The 20,003-nt window shown below is 40.2% G+C and overlaps 1 protein-coding gene across 2 annotated transcripts in view; it reads left to right on the forward strand.

The window, feature by feature from the left end:
- Window positions 1-20,003, forward strand: part of SRGAP1 (SLIT-ROBO Rho GTPase activating protein 1) — a 270,658-nt gene that overhangs the window by 190,699 nt on the left and 59,956 nt on the right. For both annotated transcript variants that reach the window (XM_038549883.1, XM_038549884.1), the window contains exons 7-8: window positions 9,485-9,706; window positions 11,732-11,833. In XM_038549883.1, the coding sequence (XP_038405811.1) occupies window positions 9,485-9,706; window positions 11,732-11,833 (324 nt within the window). The remainder of the gene's footprint in view (window positions 1-9,484; window positions 9,707-11,731; window positions 11,834-20,003) is intronic.

Below are 20,003 nucleotides of genomic sequence, written 5' to 3' on the forward strand. Positions count from 1 at the left end.
AATAGTGAGCTAATAATTATTGGAAGAGTTGTATCTCTAATGAGAAAAAGTCAAGACAATGTTGTTGTTTTTTTTTTATTTTGTTTATTTATTCATGAGAGACAGAGAGAGAAGCAGAGACACAGGCAGAGAGAGAAGCAGGCTCCATGCAGGGAGCCTGATGTGGGATTCGATCCTGAGACCCCAGGATCATGCCCTGGACGGGAGGCAGGCACTTAACCGCTAAGCCACGAAGGCATCCCAAGACAACATTTTTTATGCTTAACATCTTATTTGTGAAATGACATGGAGGATACTAAATGTATCTTGACTGAGTCAAAGCAACATAAATAAGAATTCAAATTGAGACCTTCTTTATATACACGTCCAGTTTGCCTTCGTTTCTGCTTGGATCAATAATCTATCTCCTACATTTCCTGTGATGGACCATGATGAATGAGTCTATTGGTATAAATAAAACAGTCATACAAATTTTCCATAGAAAATGATCATGACCTGAGCCAAGGGCAGATGCTTAACTGATTGAACCATTCAAGTGCCCCTAGCATCTGTATTTTAAAACTGGTCTTTTATTATTAGAGAATGAGTTCACGTAGGTGGTAGAAAATTAAAAAAAAAAGAATTATAAGCAAAAATAAACAATAACATTCTTAACATCATGTAGACATTTTTTGTGTCTAGGTAGATATATAAATATATTTGTGTATATATATGCCAGCAGAGTATGAGATCATATTATATACAGATTCTTAACTTACTTTTTTCAATCATTGATCCCCATCTTTCTATTTCAGAAAAATTTTAACTCTTCTAATAGCCACATCATATTCCTGTTTATGACCCCAAAGAAACATTCACCGCTGGTATGTCTAGACTAGACCAAATTTAGGATCACACATTGCATCTAGGTGATGTGTTCCATTAGTCTTCTTTCTTTTCTTTTTTTTTTAAATCTAACAAAGCCCCTTGTTGAGGAGACATGGACAGTTGTTCCTCAGAACATCTCAGCTTTTGGATTTGTCTCTATTCTTTATGGTGTCAGTTAGCCTGTTTATCTGCTCCCTATAATTCCTACAAAGTGAAACTTATATAAAGGCTTGATGACTTCAAATTAAGTACTTTGCAACAGATTACACCATAGGTGATGTTGCTGTGTCTTATGTAGACATGTAACAACACCTATTTAACTCACCACTAGGGATGCTAAAATTGATCACTGGCTTGGGGTGATGTGACCCTGATGACTCCATCATAGAGTTAAGTTTTTGCCCCTAGCAATAAACTAAGGACGTGCTGAAACTTGTTGAATTTAGATCCTATTAAATTGGAAATAAACTAATTTTGAATCAAGTCTGAGCTATAATTTACTTCAGTCAGCAAAATGCTTTTTCACAGTACAAATTAATAATGTAAAAGAAAGTCCTAGATAAATTAGTTTGTAGAGTAACAACCTCATAGTTCGAAATCAGGTGGGAGGTGGAAGGAAAAGTTAATTTCACACCAAAAACAGATGTTTATTTTGTCACTTGAAGAATAAATAGAAATTTAGGGCGCCTGGGTGACTCCATCAGTTGTGTCGAGACTCTTGATTTCAGCTTGGTCAGCTTAGTCGTGGTCTCTAGGTTGTGGGATCCAGCCCCAAGTCAGCTCCACACTCACAGGAGAGTCTGCTTGAGATTCTCTCTCCCCCTCTCCCTCTGTCCCTCCCCCCTACACACACACACACACTTGCTCTCTCACTCTCTCAAATAAATAAATCTTTAAAAAAAAAAAAAAAGAATAAATACAAATCATAAGAAATAGATTACAGATATTGGCCAAAGGAAATTTCATTGGTTTGGGAAAATAAAGGTATAATTATAAAGGAAAACTGATTATAGTTTTATAAATAATAGGTTTTGCATTTATAATCATTAGTATCTCCTTCAATAGGGGCATCTTTTAAAGACTGTAACTAGGGCAGCCCACCTCAGTGGTCTAGCGCCGCCTTCAGCTCAGGGCGTGATCCTGGAGACCCAGGATCGAGTCCCATGTCAGGCTCCCTGCATGGAGCCTGCTTCTCCCTCTGCCTGTGTCTCTGCGCCTCCCCCCCCCCCTTTCTCTCTCTCTCTCTCTTTCTCATAAGTAAATAAAATCTTTAAAGTAAATAAAATAAAGACTGTAACTAATTCTCTTTAGAGTCAGGATGCATTACAAATGTTACAACCCAGAAGAAATATCATGTGGGCAACAAGTATTTGTAGTTGAATGCTGAGATTTTCAAGTGATTATGATTTGCTAAGAGGACAAGTACAGGTCTTATTTCTCATAATCCTAGATCTGCAATCAAATTCAGCATTCTGTATATCTGGAATTCTTCAAACAACTGATAATGTAGCCTCTCTCAGTCCAGTTCCACACCTACCCACCCTCAAAAGGCATTCAGAGAAACAAAGTCCTCCACAGCAGAATTCCATGGGTGCTTTGTCCCAGAGCATCTATCTGGTGATAATAAAGCATTTGTAATTCTTTTAGTAGAGTTTCACGGTTTCCTGTTACTCCCTGTAAGAGTTTGCAGGACACTTTGGAGTTTGAAGGATAAATCTTTGTAACTGTTGTGGAATGCTGCAACAAAATAATCCCTTACTGCAGCTAATTTTCTTGGTAAAGATATCTGTCATGTATTTTATTAGCCATTTATACAGAATGAAATTGAAATTAGATTGCATCATATACTGCATGCTGTGTTGACTTTATCATGTCTAAGTAATCAGCTGTCCTAAAGCTTTTAGCCTTATCCTTTTGTCTCTAGAGACATGTGTTTAATTAAAAAACAACTTATTCAGAGTTCAGATTTTTCTTAATTAGCTTGACTTATCCCCATACATAATGGTATTTAGATTTATCCATGAAAACCTGCCAAATTGTAATACTGCAGCCCCCATTAGGCCTGAACTCTTATTAGGAAAATGATAGAGAGATCATGGTAAATGGGTTAGGATAGTGTAGTTATCATGTAAACTGATTTATGTGTGTTTTTATCCCTTTGTGATTGAAGGGGTATTTAAAAGCCGAAATGAGTTGGGTGACTGAAGTACATGGTTTTAAAAGTTCCTTCCAGGAGCGCCTGGCTGGCTCATTTGGTTAAGTGTCTGCCTTTGCCTCAGGTCATGATCTCAGTGTCCTGAGATAGAGCCCCGTGTCCAGCTCTTTGCTCAGCAGGGAGTCTACTTCTCCCTCTCCCTCTGCCCCTCCCCACTGCTCTGCTCTCTAATAAAATAGAATCTTTTTTAAAAAATAATAAATAAATAAACAAATAAATGTTCCTTCCAGTGGAGATGCCATGGGCATCTTTTGTTAAAAGAAACTGCACATATCTGTTTTCTACCTGCAGCATAGGCTGCCCTAAGTCTCCAGCGCTCGTTGTTCCATCTTGGCTGGACCTCTGAATATTGAAAGTTACCTAAGGCATGATCCTTGGCTTTCTACCTCCAGGTCCCTTGCCTTAAATACCATATGATGGTTCCTAGATTTTTATCACCAGCCTTGGTCATTTTCCAGGACTTCAGATTTGTATGCAACTCCGCCCTGGACATCTCCAACCGGGTGTCTAATGGGCATCTTGAACATGTCATACACTCAACTCTTTATACCCATTTGCCCGTATCATCATCCTCATTCTCCACACATGTAGCTTTTCCTTAGCCATTTTTTACACCTCAGTAAGTGGCACACCTTTCCACCCCATTGTGCAAACCAAAAATCCAATTCTCTAATTTCCCACATAGAAATGCATCAGTGGATCTGTCACCTGCACCTCCTAAATATCCCAAGCCTGGCTGTTCCTTGCTGCTTGCACTGGCTCCTACACAAGCTCTTCATCTCCTGCCTACACTTAGCTTTCTAAGATGTCACTCAACTTCCACTAGGACCTTCTACTCGGTAATCCATTCTCTTCCCAAGAAGCCAGTGTATTAAAAAAGATAAACTAGACCTGTCGATCCCTATTTAAAGCTCTCTAGTGACCTCCCATTGTCTTTAGGATAAAATCTAAACTCTTCACCAAGACCTTTGTGCCCACCTGCCACCTGCCACTCAGCATCGACATCTTCAACTTCCTCCTTAGTTACCATGCTTTGGGTACATCGGCCTTTTTGTTCCCCAGACCCAGTAAGCTTTCTCTTGCCTGGGCCCTTTCTTTTTGTCTAGAACCCTCTTCCAGAGTTTTCCAAGACAGACTCATTCTTTTCATTCATGTTGCACTCAGCTGCCCTATGTAAAAGAGCAAGACCCTTCGCCTCCCCCCCACCCCCCAACCTCAGCACTGCCTATTTTTCTATCTTCGCCATAGTATTACCAGCCAGACGTGTTTGTTTGGGCTTGCTTTGTTCGCCTTCCAACTTTGTGATTGGATTCAGGGTAGTTACAGAGATTTGGCCTGGGGAAAAATGCATCTGGTGGCAGCTCCTCTGAGAGAAATGATTGCCCATGGGAGTGGGAGCTGGGTTAGGCCCCAAATGATTATTGGTCCTACTCTTTGGCTCAGGCATATGCAACCTCCGTTCTCCTCCTGTTGCCTATTTTGTATCCATTCTGATGTACCATTTTGACCTTTTTGTTACACAAAAGAAACTCAAAACAAGTTTTGCTAAATGTTTGGCTGCCGTTATTAAAGCAGCAGTGAGAATTAAATTGTCAGCTCTTTACGGACCATCAGGAACTCAGACATGAGAGCAGGTGTGTAAACGTTGCCTGTAGAATTTTAAGCATCCAGTTCAGTCCCATGAGATGCCCATCTAGCACAAAACAAGTTTGTGGTTTCTGAGGTGAAGTACTGAATAGCTAGAGAGGAAAATAGTAAGGGACAAAGATAATTTATTCAGAAGAAGTCAGCGTTCTTCATTGACATCTAATGTAAAACTTAGAACTTACCTACTTCTGGTGCTTGGAAAGCCTACCCATAGTTATGTGAAAGGGGCTTTGCAATGGTTTGCTTGGGTTGCACTATTGTAGAAAGACTTAAAGTAAGGGGTAGACCAAGTCTTTACGTGATATCCGTGACTCTGGAATGGTCAGAGCCAAAAGCTTATTAATTAAAAGCCAGTGGTGGAAGCCAGGACAATAGATCATGAAACCTCTCAGATGGAGGCAGGAATGATGACATTAGATTGGAATACTTATGCAGAAGAGTTCCTTCCCTCTGCATTCTCATGACAACTGCTTAATTCTGCAGTCACATAGGAGCTTGGGGCTGCCCTCCTGCCACTTCCAGGGCTGCCCTGCAAATGACATTGGCTAAAACAGTTCTGTAAACATGTATGTGGGACTTGCTTCCATTGGAATTCCATTACAATTCCAGACTTGTACCTAGTAGGGCTTCTTATGTCATTTTGCAAACAAATAAACAAAAAATTCTCTCCCTGCATAGCCGTGATCCAATTATACGTGATCGTATAACCACCAAGGATATTTCAGCCAACCTTTCAGCCTTTGAAACAAGATGAAGTACTTGTTACAGTCCTCAAAACCTGAATTTCATCTTTATTTCTGATACTATTTGTAACCCTTTTGCCTAAAGAAGTTAGCTTACTGTGGTGATTTAGACTAATATTACCTAGTGGGATATATATCTTGGCAGCTATTAGAATATTTAAAAACAAAGCAAAATAAAAAAAATACTCTTCTACTTCCAACACTTTTTCCTTCCCCAGTTTTAATCCGTAATTTTATAGATCCATGCAGTTTACTTCCAACACTTTTTCCTTCCCCAGTTTTAATCCGTAATTTTATAGATCCATGCAGTTTTTTAGTCATCAGAATAGCACTGTTTTGTTTTTTTTCATAAGATATCTTACTGATTTTTTAATGTATTTTCATCATTAAAAGCACTTGGGTTATAACTCAACTCTTTGTGCAGAAGCTGGTTTTTCATATTGTCATTAATAATTCATAAACTCCATAGAATTACTTTAGGCCTTTTAACCAAGTACCGTGAATTTTAACATACTCAGTGTCATTTTAGCATCCAGTTTAGAAAAAAAAGATGATTGTGTGAATGGCCTTGCTGTCTCAGGAGAGCTTGAATAAAAATTTTATTCTTGTTTCTTTTAAAGTCCAGGATGCTTGAAAAACCTAGAGCGTAGAAAACGTTGCATATCAGAAGTAAGAGAATCATGCTAATTAAGTGACTCTACAGACTGATAAGCTCTGTAGGGATCAGAGAAGGAAATTGTCCATCAGGCTCATCACAGAGACCTCCGAGTGAGGTATAGCATTCGAAGACCAGAAGACACCTGGGGCGGCCTCTGGATTGGGTACAAAGCCACATGCATATTTCTCCCCAGCCTATTAGGAAACCACCAGTGAAAGCAGGGCTATCTCACTAGCTCCATGCCCACCAAATCCACCTGGGTGCCCTGGGTGTGAAAGCGTGCACAGTACTTTTGTAATTTTGACATTTACTCCCCAAAGAAGCAACTCTTTGAAATTTGAGGAGCAAACTGTTTCAGTCTGGGAATAATAATAAAAAAAAAAAAAAAAAAAAAAAAAACTTAGTATGTATTTTCAGAACTCTACTTCAATTAGGTAGTTGGGGCTGAATGTCTTTTTTTTTTCCCCCTTCCTCTTTTCCTTTGTTGTTCTTCTCTTTCTTCCTTTGTAAGCTGAAAAGAGACTGGGGGGGAGGGGGGCTTTTCTCTAGATTGTTTCTTTCCTCAGTATCAATTTTCTATTAACTCCCATTGGGATCAGTACTCATAAAATAAAGCAGCTTATGTGATCTGCTTCATTATAATCAAGCTGAATCTGTCTTCTTTCAGAACATTTCAAAGAAATTAGGCCATTTCCTTTACCAATTCATGTTTGCACGAAATGAGGTATTACTGAAAGGATAATTTTTCGGTCCCTCTGATGTGTAAAATGGCTACACAGGACAGTTATGGATTTTGAGCAGCAAAAGAAATAAAAGAGGACTTTGCAAAAAAAAAAATAATAAATAATAAATAAAAGAGGACTTCGCTCATCTGAGACTAGAATTTTTTAATTAACTGAAAATTATTCTCTATATTTGAGTGCAGCTGATTCCACTGAACATGTACCAAAGATGAGCCTGCCATATTTCACAATTGTATTTTGCTTGTATTTGTAATTGTGATATGGCTGCTTCTTCCTGCTTTTTTAAAATCAAATAACATTTACTGAGGTTGATTCTCTTGCCCACTTGGAGAAATAGCACTCCCAGTGGACAGGGGGTTATAGGACCTTTTTGTAATCTATGGTTTAATGTGGTGCTTCTCAAGCTTTAATGTGCATATAAATCACCCATGGATTTTTTTTTTTTTAAACTTCATATTCTAATTCATCAGGTCAGGGCTGGGGCCCAAGATGCTGCATTTCTAGCAAGCTCTAGGTAATGCTGATAGTCTACGACTATCAGACCACACTTTGAGTAGCAAGATTTTAGATTATCTCTATAGAAAAATCCCAAATTTAATAATTCTGAAATTGGAGGGTGAGAATAGAATTAAATATGTTGACATTTCTAAGGCTAGGTCAGTGATTGAATCTGTGCCTTCATAAAGGTCGATCTGATGGTTCATATCCTGATGGATGCATCCTTTGTACAGAGGTTACTTCCTTTGTGCCTCTCTACTACTCTCTTAGTAGCACAATAATAAACAACTTATATTTAAATTCCTTGAGAATGGAAATTATGGTTTACTACATTCCAGTCTTCATATTCCTGGAGCCTAGCAAATTTCGAGGCACCTAATAGATGGTCAATTAGTGGGTTGAATTGAATCAAATTGAATTGATTGAATTGCAGTAGAACAATATGGGGATGACCTGGTTTTGTACCTTTACAAACCACTTCTTCTTTAAGAGATCTATATTGCTTCCAAGTACAAATTTAAAATTCTTTCAGTAATTTATAACTGACCAATATCCATAGTTATATTTTTCAATTATATTCTCTTAAAATGCAACATGAAAAAAAATAGATGCACATACAAATTAAAGGTAATGAAGATTTAAGAATCCCAAAATTCTATCTCCAGTGAAAGAACTTTGGCAGTCATTTCTTATTTATGAATTTTATTCTAGGGATAAGAAAGAAGACATTCCTGAACTTTTTTTGGCAGATTCAAACCAGTTCTTCTCACCTCTGAAAGAGTACGGATAATTATTGAGTCATCAGTAAATTATACAAATCCAAAATACTACAGTTAGTATGTTTGCATCCTACAAGGATTTTAAAAAATCATAGTACCAGTAAGCATGAACAAATTTAAATGCTATTTTTTCATTATTTCCTTTGGGTATTTGGTATTTGTTTTTTAACATCTTTCTTGAGATATTACTCATATACCAATTGTTCATTCATTAAAAATCTACAGTTGTCTTTTAGTATAGTCAAAGTTATGTAGCCATCACTACAGTCCATTACATATTATTTTCATTATTCCAGAAAGAAATCCTGCACCCCTTCGGCACCACTCCCTAGTTGCTCCATCCCTTGGCAGCCACTAATCTACCTTCTATCTCTATAGATTTGCCTATTCTAGACATTTCATATAAATGGAATCCTACAAGGTGTGGTTTCTTATGGCTGGTTTCTTTCACTTAACATAATGTTTCAAGGTTGATCCTACATGTTGTAGCACATGTATCAGTACTTCCTTCTTTGTTAGGATTGGATAATATTTCATCTTGTTTATTTATTAGTTGGACATTTAGATTGTTTCCACTTTTCAGCTGTTATTAATAGTGCTGGTATAAACATTCATGTACAAGGTTTTTTGGTGAACATTTTTTACTTTTCTTGTGTATATTATTAGGAATGGAACTGCCAAGTCATATGTTAACTCTGTGTTTTACTCTTTTTTGAACTACCAGATTTTTCCAGAGAGACTATAATATTTTATATTCCCATCAACAGTATATGAAAGATTCCAATTTCTCTACGTCCTCCCTAATGCCTGTTATCTTTTTTATTATAACCATACTAATGGGTGTGAAGTGGTATCTCACTGTTTTAATTTGCATTTCCCTGATGACTAATGATGTTGAGCATCTTTTTCTGTACTTACTGACCATTTGATATGTTTTTTGAGGAATGTCCTGTTCCATTGCTCATTTCTTAGTTGGCCTATTTGTCTTTTCATTATTGAGTTGTAAGATTTCTTTATGTATTCTAGATACAATTTTTTAAAATAAGATATGTGATTTGTAAAAAAAAATTCCCGTTCTGTGGGTTATCTTTTTTACTTTACTTAATCGTACCCTAAAAGCACAAAAGTCTTCAAATTTGACGAAATCCAGTTTATTTTTTCTTTTGTTGCTTGTGCTTTTGATGCCATACCCAGGAAACCAGTGGCTAATGCAAGGTCATGAAGGTTTACTCCTGTGTTTTCTTCTTCTAAGAATTTTATAGTTGTAGCTGTCACATGTAGGTCTTTGATCCATTTTGAATTAATTTTTATGTATGGTACTCTTTTTTTTTAAGTGCTGTGATCTTGGCTACCATGCAAGTCTGAACAGAGCCCTGAGAACATATCTCTCTGCAGAGTATAATCTTGAAACTTCCAGACATGAAGGCTTAGACATTATTGAGAATGCAGTTGATAACTTGGAGCCCAGGAGTGATAAACAGAGATTTATGGAGATGTACCCTGCTGCATTCTGTCCACCAATGAAGTTTGAGTTTCAGTCTCACATGGGTGATGAGGTCAGTAATTCATTGTTTTAAAACTAATGAGTTGTCTTTTCACTTACATTAGTTACTCTCCAGAACTAAAAGTTGTCAGAATTCCCAGTTGTGTTTTCTCTCCTGCCTTTGTATGAGATCTTTGCTAGTTACAACCTAGGATCAGCCACTACCACCTTCCCCTGCCCCATCCACTGCCCCCAAGCCATAACCGCCTCTTAAAGCCAAGGGTCCAGTATTCAAATGCCTGCAGAGGCCAAACCTTTGCACAAACTCGGTTGTAAGCACTACACTGTCTCAGGATAGTTCTTACTTCACCTCTAGACATTCAGATTTAAATTCAAAGTGAGACCCTCTGCTGGCCCAATAGAATCTATCTGAAGGCTTCTTGTAATCTTCCTTTAAAGATCCCCATAAAGAAAAATAATTGTAAATGACAGGAGAATGGGGCGGGGAGGTTGGGAAATACAACACATTTTTTTAAGACTCAAGTTGTTTTCAAACTGGTAAAATGAGCATTAGAAATGATGTATCTTAGATTCTTTATACAAATTTAGCTTTGTATCCTGTTTTACCCAAGGAAAAAAGTCCATCTGAACTGTGTATGAGTTGCAGTGGTATATTTTATTGTCTCTGGCTGGGAAAACAAGAATAACCAATTAATGAGCACGCTGTAGTATAGCACTTGGTGTTCCAGCTGTGCAAAACAACACTCATAGATTAAAAACTCAAGTTTAGCTTATTGTGGTGACAGCATGTTTTTAAAAATAGATATAATAGCGATGACAGATTCCTTTAATGTATTTTTTTCCTGAGACACCTAGTGTTAAGATTTATAAAATACGTGTGTGCCTGTGCATTTCTAACCCAATTTTATGTTTGCTTCATCTGATAGAGTAAATTACTCAATTAGAAATGGTAAGCAGTTTTTATGCCAATGGCACATGAATTTGACAGGCGAGTGGCTTATCCCACCCAGAGTCATGTTTCCAAAACCAAATGATTACTGTTATAATTTTTCAGTTATGGATATGTCAAACATAGAATGATAAAATATCACAGATAAGTGACTTCAGCTGGGTTTGTAGTTTTTCTTTTTTTCTTTTCTTGGAACTATTATTTAAAAAAAAAAAAAATGAGTCGCTTGCCCTTTTTTTACAACCAGTTCTGCGGGAGGGCAATCATCTCTGATGTTTTGGAGACTCCATAAGAGTTGAAACGCCCATCTGCCAAGAGCATCTCTTGAGAAGGAAAATGAAAAGAAACTTTGTTTTTTTTTGGTGCAATTTCAGTGGACCTAAATAGAATATAATTCAAAGGCTCTAATTTTGACCCTAACCAATGAGTGAGATCATAATAGCCAAAATGAGTTTCTGCTGCAGATTACAAGGCGTGGCCTCTTCACATTCATGGTGAAGGATGTGACCTGGCTGATATTAGTGAAGCAAGCAATGGTTAAAAGACGCTAATAGTCACATTTTCAGAGTCTTTACTCTGTGCCAGGCAGTGTGCTAAGTGCTTTATGTACATTAACTTATTTCATCCCCACAATGACCCCATGGCGTAGGAACTCTTAGTGTCCCTGCTCTACAGATAGGGAAGCAGATGGTTAGTGACCTACTAGGGTCGCTCGTCCCACTGTGGCCAGTGGGCTCTGCTGCCCACCCTGCTTCTGTCTGCGTACTTCCCTGGGGTCATCCTTTGCACTCTGTCCCCTGCCCCGTGGTCATCCAGAATTCCACGAGTGAGAGGTCAGCATCCGAGCTCCCTATGCAGCCACTGCCCTGTCCTTAGAGCCAAGCTGCCTGCAGCTGCTGCCTTCCCCGTCGTCGTATCCAGGCCACGCAGCTGCACCCTCTCGTCTTGCCACTTAGGGAGCAAGTCCGGATTTAAACCTGAAGTTTTGAGGCGGCTATTAAAAATAAATATGGAATTGGGATGTGGAGGGCAATCAGCGTGACTCACGCAGCAGTTAAGTGGGAGAGCCATGCCCCTGGAGGTGGCTGGAGGGCCGTGGCGTGACTGCGATTTCTGTTTCCCCACCAGGTGTGTCAGGTCAGCGCTCAGCAGCCAGTCCAGGCGGAGCTTATGCTCAGGTACCAGCAGCTGCAGTCCCGGCTGGCCACACTCAAAATCGAGAACGAGGAGGTGAGCTTGCTTTCTGCCCCACAAGAAATCTCATGTGCGCTGGAAGACATTTTCGCATGACCTAGGCGTGTTTAACATTCCAAATGCAATTTCTCCATCATGCATTTTCAGCTCAATCATGGTTCCTAAAATACTGCTGGTAAGAGATAAATGCAAAGATTCTGTAGTAGGCCAGAGAGGAGTCCTCTACCAGGGATTCACTGCATACACATGTAGACACACGTTTTAATTTCTAAATTTGTAATTCATACTGAAACCATTTCCCCTAAATGATCAAGGACAACGTATGCGTCCAAGAATGTACAGCAGTGTGGAAGTAAAACTTGACCGACATGCTCATTTAATCCTGACTTTTGAAATTAGTACTTTTCTTTGCTTTTTTGTATCCTTTAGAGTTCTGGTACTAAGCATGGCATTACTGATACAGTTAGTACAGAAATAATATGTTAAAATAGTACTTGAATGAGAATAGGAAATTGTTTATTTGCTGATATTAGCAGCTTTAGGTGGATAGAACATAAAAGGTGAACTATAAAATATATGTTGGGCCAGAAAGCGGTCACGCAGTTTAGTGGCCTGTTTCTGAAATTAATTTAATTGGATCCATGTTCTCCTTAAATAAAATATGAACCACAGATATTTCTAAGGCTCTCGGTTAGCATTTACAGGAACCCAAATCAAAGTTAGGTTAGGAGGTTTACTTACTGGTCAGTGTTTGCATAGCCTCGGCATGTTGGGGTCTGTATTCCGATGATACTATGAGAAGGCTCTCCATCACTTTGAAGCTGTATCTTCAGGTGTGTTGGTGGTTGTTTTCCCTCCTATCGGGATATCCCAAACTACGTGGTCCCTATAGCTTGCCATCTCACCCCATCTCAGTGTCCTTATCCCTGAACTAGAATCCTTTATTGGCCTGACTTAAACCAGGCATATTTCCGGACCAGCCGTTATGTGCAAGAAATGGGATTCTTGCACTGATTAGCTTAGATGTTGTGCTTATGCATAGGGCCCTTTGACTGACAGCTCCCACATAAATATGTATTTCTAGAAAGAATTCCTGAGAAGAAGGAATGTGGGACAGAAAAAGAAAATAACAGTAATTCACCTTGATGAGACAAATTACCAAAATGCACTTTGATACCCTCCTTTATTTTAATCCCACTGAGATGTTATAAACTACGTGCCCACGTATTTGGTTCTACTACTAAGAAACAGTGGTGTGTTTCTAGACCAGTAGAGTTTGGTCAAAATCCACTGCAGCTTTCTGACTTCCATTCTTTCTAGCAGAACCAAACCACCCCTTATTCACACGTGCGTATTTAAGATGCAACCGTGTGATTCAGGCTTCAGTTGCTGTGTCAAGTCCCGCAAATGAGCCTTTCCAAAGGAAAGCCATTGCTCTTCTTGAGGTGTTTTAGAGCTTAGGGTTTTGGCAAGGCATCACAAAACACTTGCCTAATGCAGTTTACTGGATCCTAATAGATCTACAGTTTGTACGTCTAGTGCCTTCCAATTTTTTGTGCATGTGTATCCTCCTGCTGTTTTACTTGGAAACAGGCTCTAAACTCTAGGAAAATAATGTGTTATACACAAGGTCAAAACTGGCAGCCCACAGACCTGTTTTGTTTGGCTCCCACACTTTTGGCCTATTAAAAACGAGTGAGTCTGACGACTGTGACCCTGCATTGCCTCATGAAGGGAAGAGCTGGGGTATCTGAATTCCACTTTGCCATAGTCCTTCAGCTCCCAATATTTTTACATTGGACTATACCATTTCTGTTGCCTGTCTGGCCCCTGCGGGCCTCTGAGTATGCTTATTTGGGCATGATGTAGAGAAGCACGGGGTCCTTATAAACTAATAATGGTAAGTAATGCTTTCTGAGGGTTAAGAGCATTTATCATAGAAACAAATGAAAAAAAAAAAAAAAAAGAAACAAATGAGTTAGACTGTCCTGATATTTCCAATGAGCCTGACTAGTGGTTTATCATCTGTTGGAAATGGAACATACTCACTATCCCAGAATGGGATTCCCAATGAAAGGAAGATTTAAATTGGATTTTTGACACTCGGTAGATTTCCACTGATATAGAAGGAGGAAAAGATGTTTCAGTGCATTTCAAAATGCCCTGGAAGAACCTTGGTTTCCCAGAGCAATTTGGTCATCATCCAGGTTCTCCTTGAGGATAAGCCAAAGGTGGAGCTAAAGTCAGATGACAAAAGACTTTGAGAGCCCGTTTAAGGGGTTTTGACACTATGAGTCAGTTCATTTCAGTACAATAAATATTTGTTCATCAACTTCTACGTTCCACATATTTTGTCAGGTGTGGGGAGTACAGAGATGAATGTCACAGTTAGCATCTGGGTTGCACGAGAGCCAGGCTGTAACAAGTCATTTATATAATGTAGAAAATAAGAGCCGTAACTTGGGAACAAAATAGCAATCATTGCTGATTTGGAGTCGTTTATACCGTTTTCTCTATGATAAATAGAGAAATTGCCTCCCGATCCTCCACTGACAGAGGTCCAAAAATTGACACATTGCTCTCAAGCCAGAATACACAAGTCAAGAAACAAGTATAATTCCCTGCCTCTGCACAAACAGATACACACAGGTTCCAAAATTCACTGGAACGAGTTCAGTTAACTAATAATAATTATGACTGCCCAGTGAAAAGATAAAAGTTGGAAGAGAATTTCATCCACGTTTACAAAAACACAGACAGTGCAGCTAAATAGAACATGAACCTTTTCACCAGTTCTTAAACAACTACAAATAATGGACGCTGTTTAAACCTGTAGGAAGCCTTTTTAGAAGGGAATTTCCATGCTAAGAAAGTGGTACAGCTTACAGGCTGTGGACAAATTCTGTTTGCTCTACAGCACTTGATTTTTAAAAATTAGTTGCTGGCATTTAACAATTAGAAGCCTTGAATAAAAATACCTGTGCCCAGTTTCTAAACAGCTACAAAGTCTGATCCATACTAGGCCTGTGTTTCTGCAGGAAGATAACTGGCTTGAGCTGAGATGTTCCCCTTAGACTCAGAGCATGTGCTTCCTGTTTGCCATGCTCCCCGCTCAGCCCACTTGCCTCATTTTCATTACTTCCTTGGCCCTCAAAGATATTTGAGTTTGCAGGCCTGGCCTTAGAACAAAGAGAGCAGTAAGCGTTTGTGAAGTGGCCTCAGAATACTCACACATAGCAAAAGCGGAGTGGAGCTTTGAGAAGGGCGTCATTGAATTCGGGGTGGATACAGATTAATAATGGATTGTTGTCTCCTCACAACTTTACCTTTGCCTATTAGGCCTTTTAAAATGAGCTTTCCATTTCATTACGCTGCGCGCTTGCATCACTGGTACCTCAATGTAATGATTCCAACCCCCTGTTGTCCAGCCAACAAATATTTATTAGTGCCCTCTCTGGTTGTACACGTAGAATAGAGCAGAGCCTGCTGCCCACACAGCTCTATTGCTATTTCTTTGTTTTCTTTTTTCTTAGAAGTGTAACTTTTATTCAAAACATTAGTACCTTAAAAAACAAAACAAAAAAATTAGTACTTTTAAAGATCACACTTACAAAGCAACCTACATCTAAATAATCATTTATACCTTTCTCACTGTAAATAGTCTCTAGACGTCTTTCAATGTAATGTCACACGGTTTTGCACACATTCTTCAAGTTCACTTTTAACCTTTATTTTTTCAAGTTCACTTTTAACCTTTGTTACAGGCTAAAGCTACAGATTTTAGCTTGGGAGTCATTCCTTTTGCTTTTTTCTTTCCAAGCTACCTCTGGATTGATTCCCCATAGTCTGCAGTTTCCTTTTCTTAGAGTTCCTCTTTCCGCCCTTTCATCTAGACACGGCTCATGAAAAGGAGAAGGAATTGTATGAGTAGAGTCATTATGCTTTTCATATTTTTAGTACAGCCTTCATTTTAAGGAGTTTGCCCCCATTTTCAGACCATCTGTCCCAATGTTTGGGCCAGAAAATAGAGTTTCCATAAGCGAGTCACTTGTGAGCCATGACTTACGTGTCATTTATAAAGTGAGTTTCTCTTAAGTTATAGATTTATCCCCCCAAAGGGAATGGAAAAGAGAGAAGCCTGTGATTCCTCAGTTAATTTGCAACACTGTTTAATGAACTGACAGCCCCATATAAATTTTCCTCACTTTACTTAAAATCTTTCACCAACAGTTTACTAGGGAGTAACTCAAAGACTATTCCAAAAATAGATTCCTTACCCAGGGTATTTTCAACCATAATGAACAAGATTTTATGTAAACATTTGAAACAATTTTCATGGCCTGGGTGATTGAGGAAAATCACCTAGGGTAGAACAGTCCCATATCCCCCCAAAACGTCCCATAAAACCACTGACTGCAGCACAGTGCCAAGTCATGAAAATCCATGATCAAACCCTTTGGGGCCATTGTCAGATTCTTCTAAGACTTGGTATAAGATGTGGAGCTTGGTAATTACCTAATCATAATTACTATTTTTAATCTTCTCTGTAGCTTTAACTTTATTTTTGCTTATCTAAGTTGTTTTCTTTCTTATTTAGGTATTTCTTATTGCCTCCAAGCTTCTATTGATGAGGTTAACAGTAGAAGCCTAAGTAAAAGATAGCTGCCATTTATTCGTCAAATGATAGCACTATCTTGGCCATGATCCTTGAAAACAAGGATCAAATGTCTCCCACGAAAATGCACTTTAAAAAAAAAAAAAAAACATGTATTTTTAGAAGCCATGTATGTGGTGTGTGTGCATGTGTGTGTGTGTAGTTTCAAATAAGCTTTAAGTCCCCAAAAGAAGAAGCATGATCCAGAAGAATACCAAGCAGAGCGAAGAGAGTTTCTAGAAAGGATTTAAAAGTGAGCCACGGGATAGGGCACCCTGGATGGAATGGCAGCTGTGAAGGCTCCCGCTGTTGCTGTGTGCCGAATGTTTCCTTGACATCTGTGGATTTGAAAGGAGGAGGACTTTAACCTCTACCATTCATTCGTTGAACCTTTTGGATAAGCCACTGTGGCCCAGGCACTGTGCTAATTAACTAGAGCTACAAAGCATAATAAGCGGTCTCCAACCTCAAGTTGCTCCCCCGTACGTGGACAGCAGAGCCCTCCCAACAGTGTGGTAGGTGCTGTGAGAAACGGATCTGGCTTCATTCTCCTCATTCTCCAGCACAGCCAAGGTCACTGGCATCTGCACCAGGAACGACGGGCCATGGCAAGATGCTCTGCCTCTGTTCCTGCCTTCTCTGCCGGCAGTAAATTTCTGTCCCCTTGGCTGGTTAACTATGGAATTAATCCAGTCTCCGTGTGTGTGTGTGCATGCATGCATGTGTGTCTGCTTTCTTTCTGGTAATTTTTAACACATCTGAAATGGATACAGTGCTGTCATTGAAACGCATCCAAGGTCAGTCGTGGCAGGAAGTAAGTAGATAGGTGGTGGAGGGAAGGCGGAGCTGGGGGTCATCTTCACAGATGGATTGATGAGTCTTTTTTTTTTTTTTTTTTAAGATTTTATTTATTCATGAGAGACACAGAGAGAGAGGCAGAGACATAGGCAGAGGGAGAAACAGGCTCCATGCAAGGAACCTGACATGGGACTCGATCCCGGGACTCCGGAATCACGCCCTGAGCCAAAGGCAGACGTTCAACCACTGAGCCACCCGGGCCTCCCTGGATTGATGAGTCTTAAAGGATGATGAGGCCTGTGTCATGTGCAAGGCACAGTGTCATAAAATAGCATGCGTGTTAGAGGTTGGATTGTGTTCCTCCAAAACTTCTGTGTTGAAGTACTAACCCCCAGTACTTCAGCATATGACTTTATCTGAAGACAAGAGTCTTCACACAGGTAATTAAAGCGAGGCCATCAGGGTGGGCCTTAATCCAGTGTCATCAGTGTCCTTGTTAAAAAGAGAAAATTTGCACACAGAAGCAGAGAAGGCCGCGTGAAGAGCCCCGGAAGCTGATCATCTGCAAGCTAAGGAGGCAGGCCTGGAACAGGTCTTCCCTAGTGGCCCTAGGAGGGGACCGACCCTGCCCACACCTTGCTCCCAGACCTGCAGCAGCCAGACCTGTAGGACAATAACTGGTGGCACACGAGCCCCCAGCGTGTGGTACTTTGTTCCAGCAGCTCTGGGAATCTACTGCAGGTGTTTAGAGAAGACACAACAACGATTTTTTCTCCAACGATTGTAACGTCCTGTGAGTTAAAAGGCAGAAGAGCCCGTCTCTGGGAGCCCGTGAAAGTCACCTCCTCTGTGTCATTCACTTTGATTCATCTCAGAGGCCAGGCCACCTGCGCACCCCTCCAGGGCGGTACATTCTTTGGGTTTTCCATAATTCCTTGTCACCCGTTCAGCCTCTCCTACCGAAGCTAACTGTGTTTTCCTGCTGCTAATGGGACGTCATTACAGGCCTCCTATTAGTTGCTTCGTATTTGCCTCATTATATTCCCTCCTTGTGGCTTATTAACATGACTTGTGTGTCAGAAGCTGGTGTTATTCTTCGTCGAGAACATCCCATGGGGTGATATGTAGTCCCAGCCACCGTGTCTGGTGTTTCCTGTCACATCCTTTATTCTTCCTGACAATTCCAGATTTAACCATGATGCTCTTGCTTCAGAGAAGAAAGTGGAGTAAAGGAGGAAAAAAAACAGTGTCGTTGACAATGACAGGAACCACACGGCTCCTGCTCTGTCCATGGTTGTTACCAGGGGACCTGCTGGGTGTGTATCCTCTCTGGTCCCTGGGCAAATGGTACCGCCTCCAAGACCTACGGCAGAAAGTCTGGTGCTGGGAGGATGGTCCACCTCAGGGCTCGCAGTTGGTCCACAGGTAGTGTGTCCATTACGAGGTGCCTGAATAGGTGTGACACCCACCAGTGTCCTGAAGGGGTTCCTAACTGGTAGGACTGGCTCTGTACCCCAGCCAGAGCAGCTGGCACCAAGACCCAGGTCCACTTTGGGATGCATAGCCAGAACCAAGGCATGCAGGCCTGCCTGCAGGAGCACAGACAGATGTGTCTCCCACCTAGAGTCAGGTGATAAACTGAGGTCAGCAGGCCTGGCTCCAGGAGCACTGAGAAATATGCCTTCTAGCAAGCCACTGGGCTGGTAGGGCTGCTCCATAACTAGGGCTGAGAGGGTCTGGAACTACATCACAGGCTGCTACACAGTCCACAGCTAGGAGGCTCAAGTACACGTCCCTCCTTCTGGGGCCGTTGGCAGGTAGTTCTGGTGATAGGACCAAAGCCAAACAAGGACAGGAACAGTCCCCGGGGGGACAGACTGTTTCTGGGACAGTAGCCAGGACCACCCTTGGCAAGCCTCCCACCTGGGCCCAGACCTACTTTCTCAAATTGGTCCTCCTCAGTCCTGGGCTTTACCAAGGTTTTATCAGTTCTTACCTGGATCCCAGAGCTCCCACAAATACACTTTTGCCCCTGGATGGCCACCAGATTATTGTTGCAATGGGACAGGAATATGAAGGGGAGCCTCCTATTTTGCTGTCTTGCTGATGTCACCTCTGGGGTGATGAGTCTTTTCATTCAGTCTATAAATTATGTAATCATGACTACCTTAAAGTAACCACTTAGAGTATTGTTTATTTTAAAATAACCTTTTACATGCTTTTTCCCATATGCATTGTGCAGATATCCCCAGCAATAATGACTAAGTCTGTTGAATTTCTTTGTGTTTTTGTTTTACTTTAGTGATCTCCTTAAGCATGGGAACTAACATCGATTGCCATTACTTCTTCCCTAAATAGTATTTTGTTAATTAAAAGAAAAGAGTAATTGATTTTATTTCTACTTCTTGTAATAGTGGACTGAGTCACTCAGCTGATTATTTCATATTTCACTGTCCTGAACAAGGTGTCTGGCCAAGCTTGAAGTCCATGGCACAGAACCATATGTTCCCAAAAGGAAGAGCATCAAATATTTTGAACAAAAGTAAATCCAGTGATTCTGAACAATTAGTGCCCTGATTAGCTTGGAAAAATAAGGAGACATTCTTTCTAGAGGACAGTAGTCTCACGCTAGACTTCAAATAACTCTACCAAAACATCCAGCAAACAGACATCAGATCACGGAGAAATACCCACAGGAGTTCCAAATATTGAGATTGTCAGAAATGAACTATAAAAGAACTACTTAACTGTGTT

This window comes from Canis lupus, chromosome 10, assembly GCF_011100685.1.
Source record: "Canis lupus familiaris isolate Mischka breed German Shepherd chromosome 10, alternate assembly UU_Cfam_GSD_1.0, whole genome shotgun sequence".
NCBI classification, from domain to species: domain Eukaryota; kingdom Metazoa; phylum Chordata; class Mammalia; order Carnivora; family Canidae; genus Canis; species Canis lupus.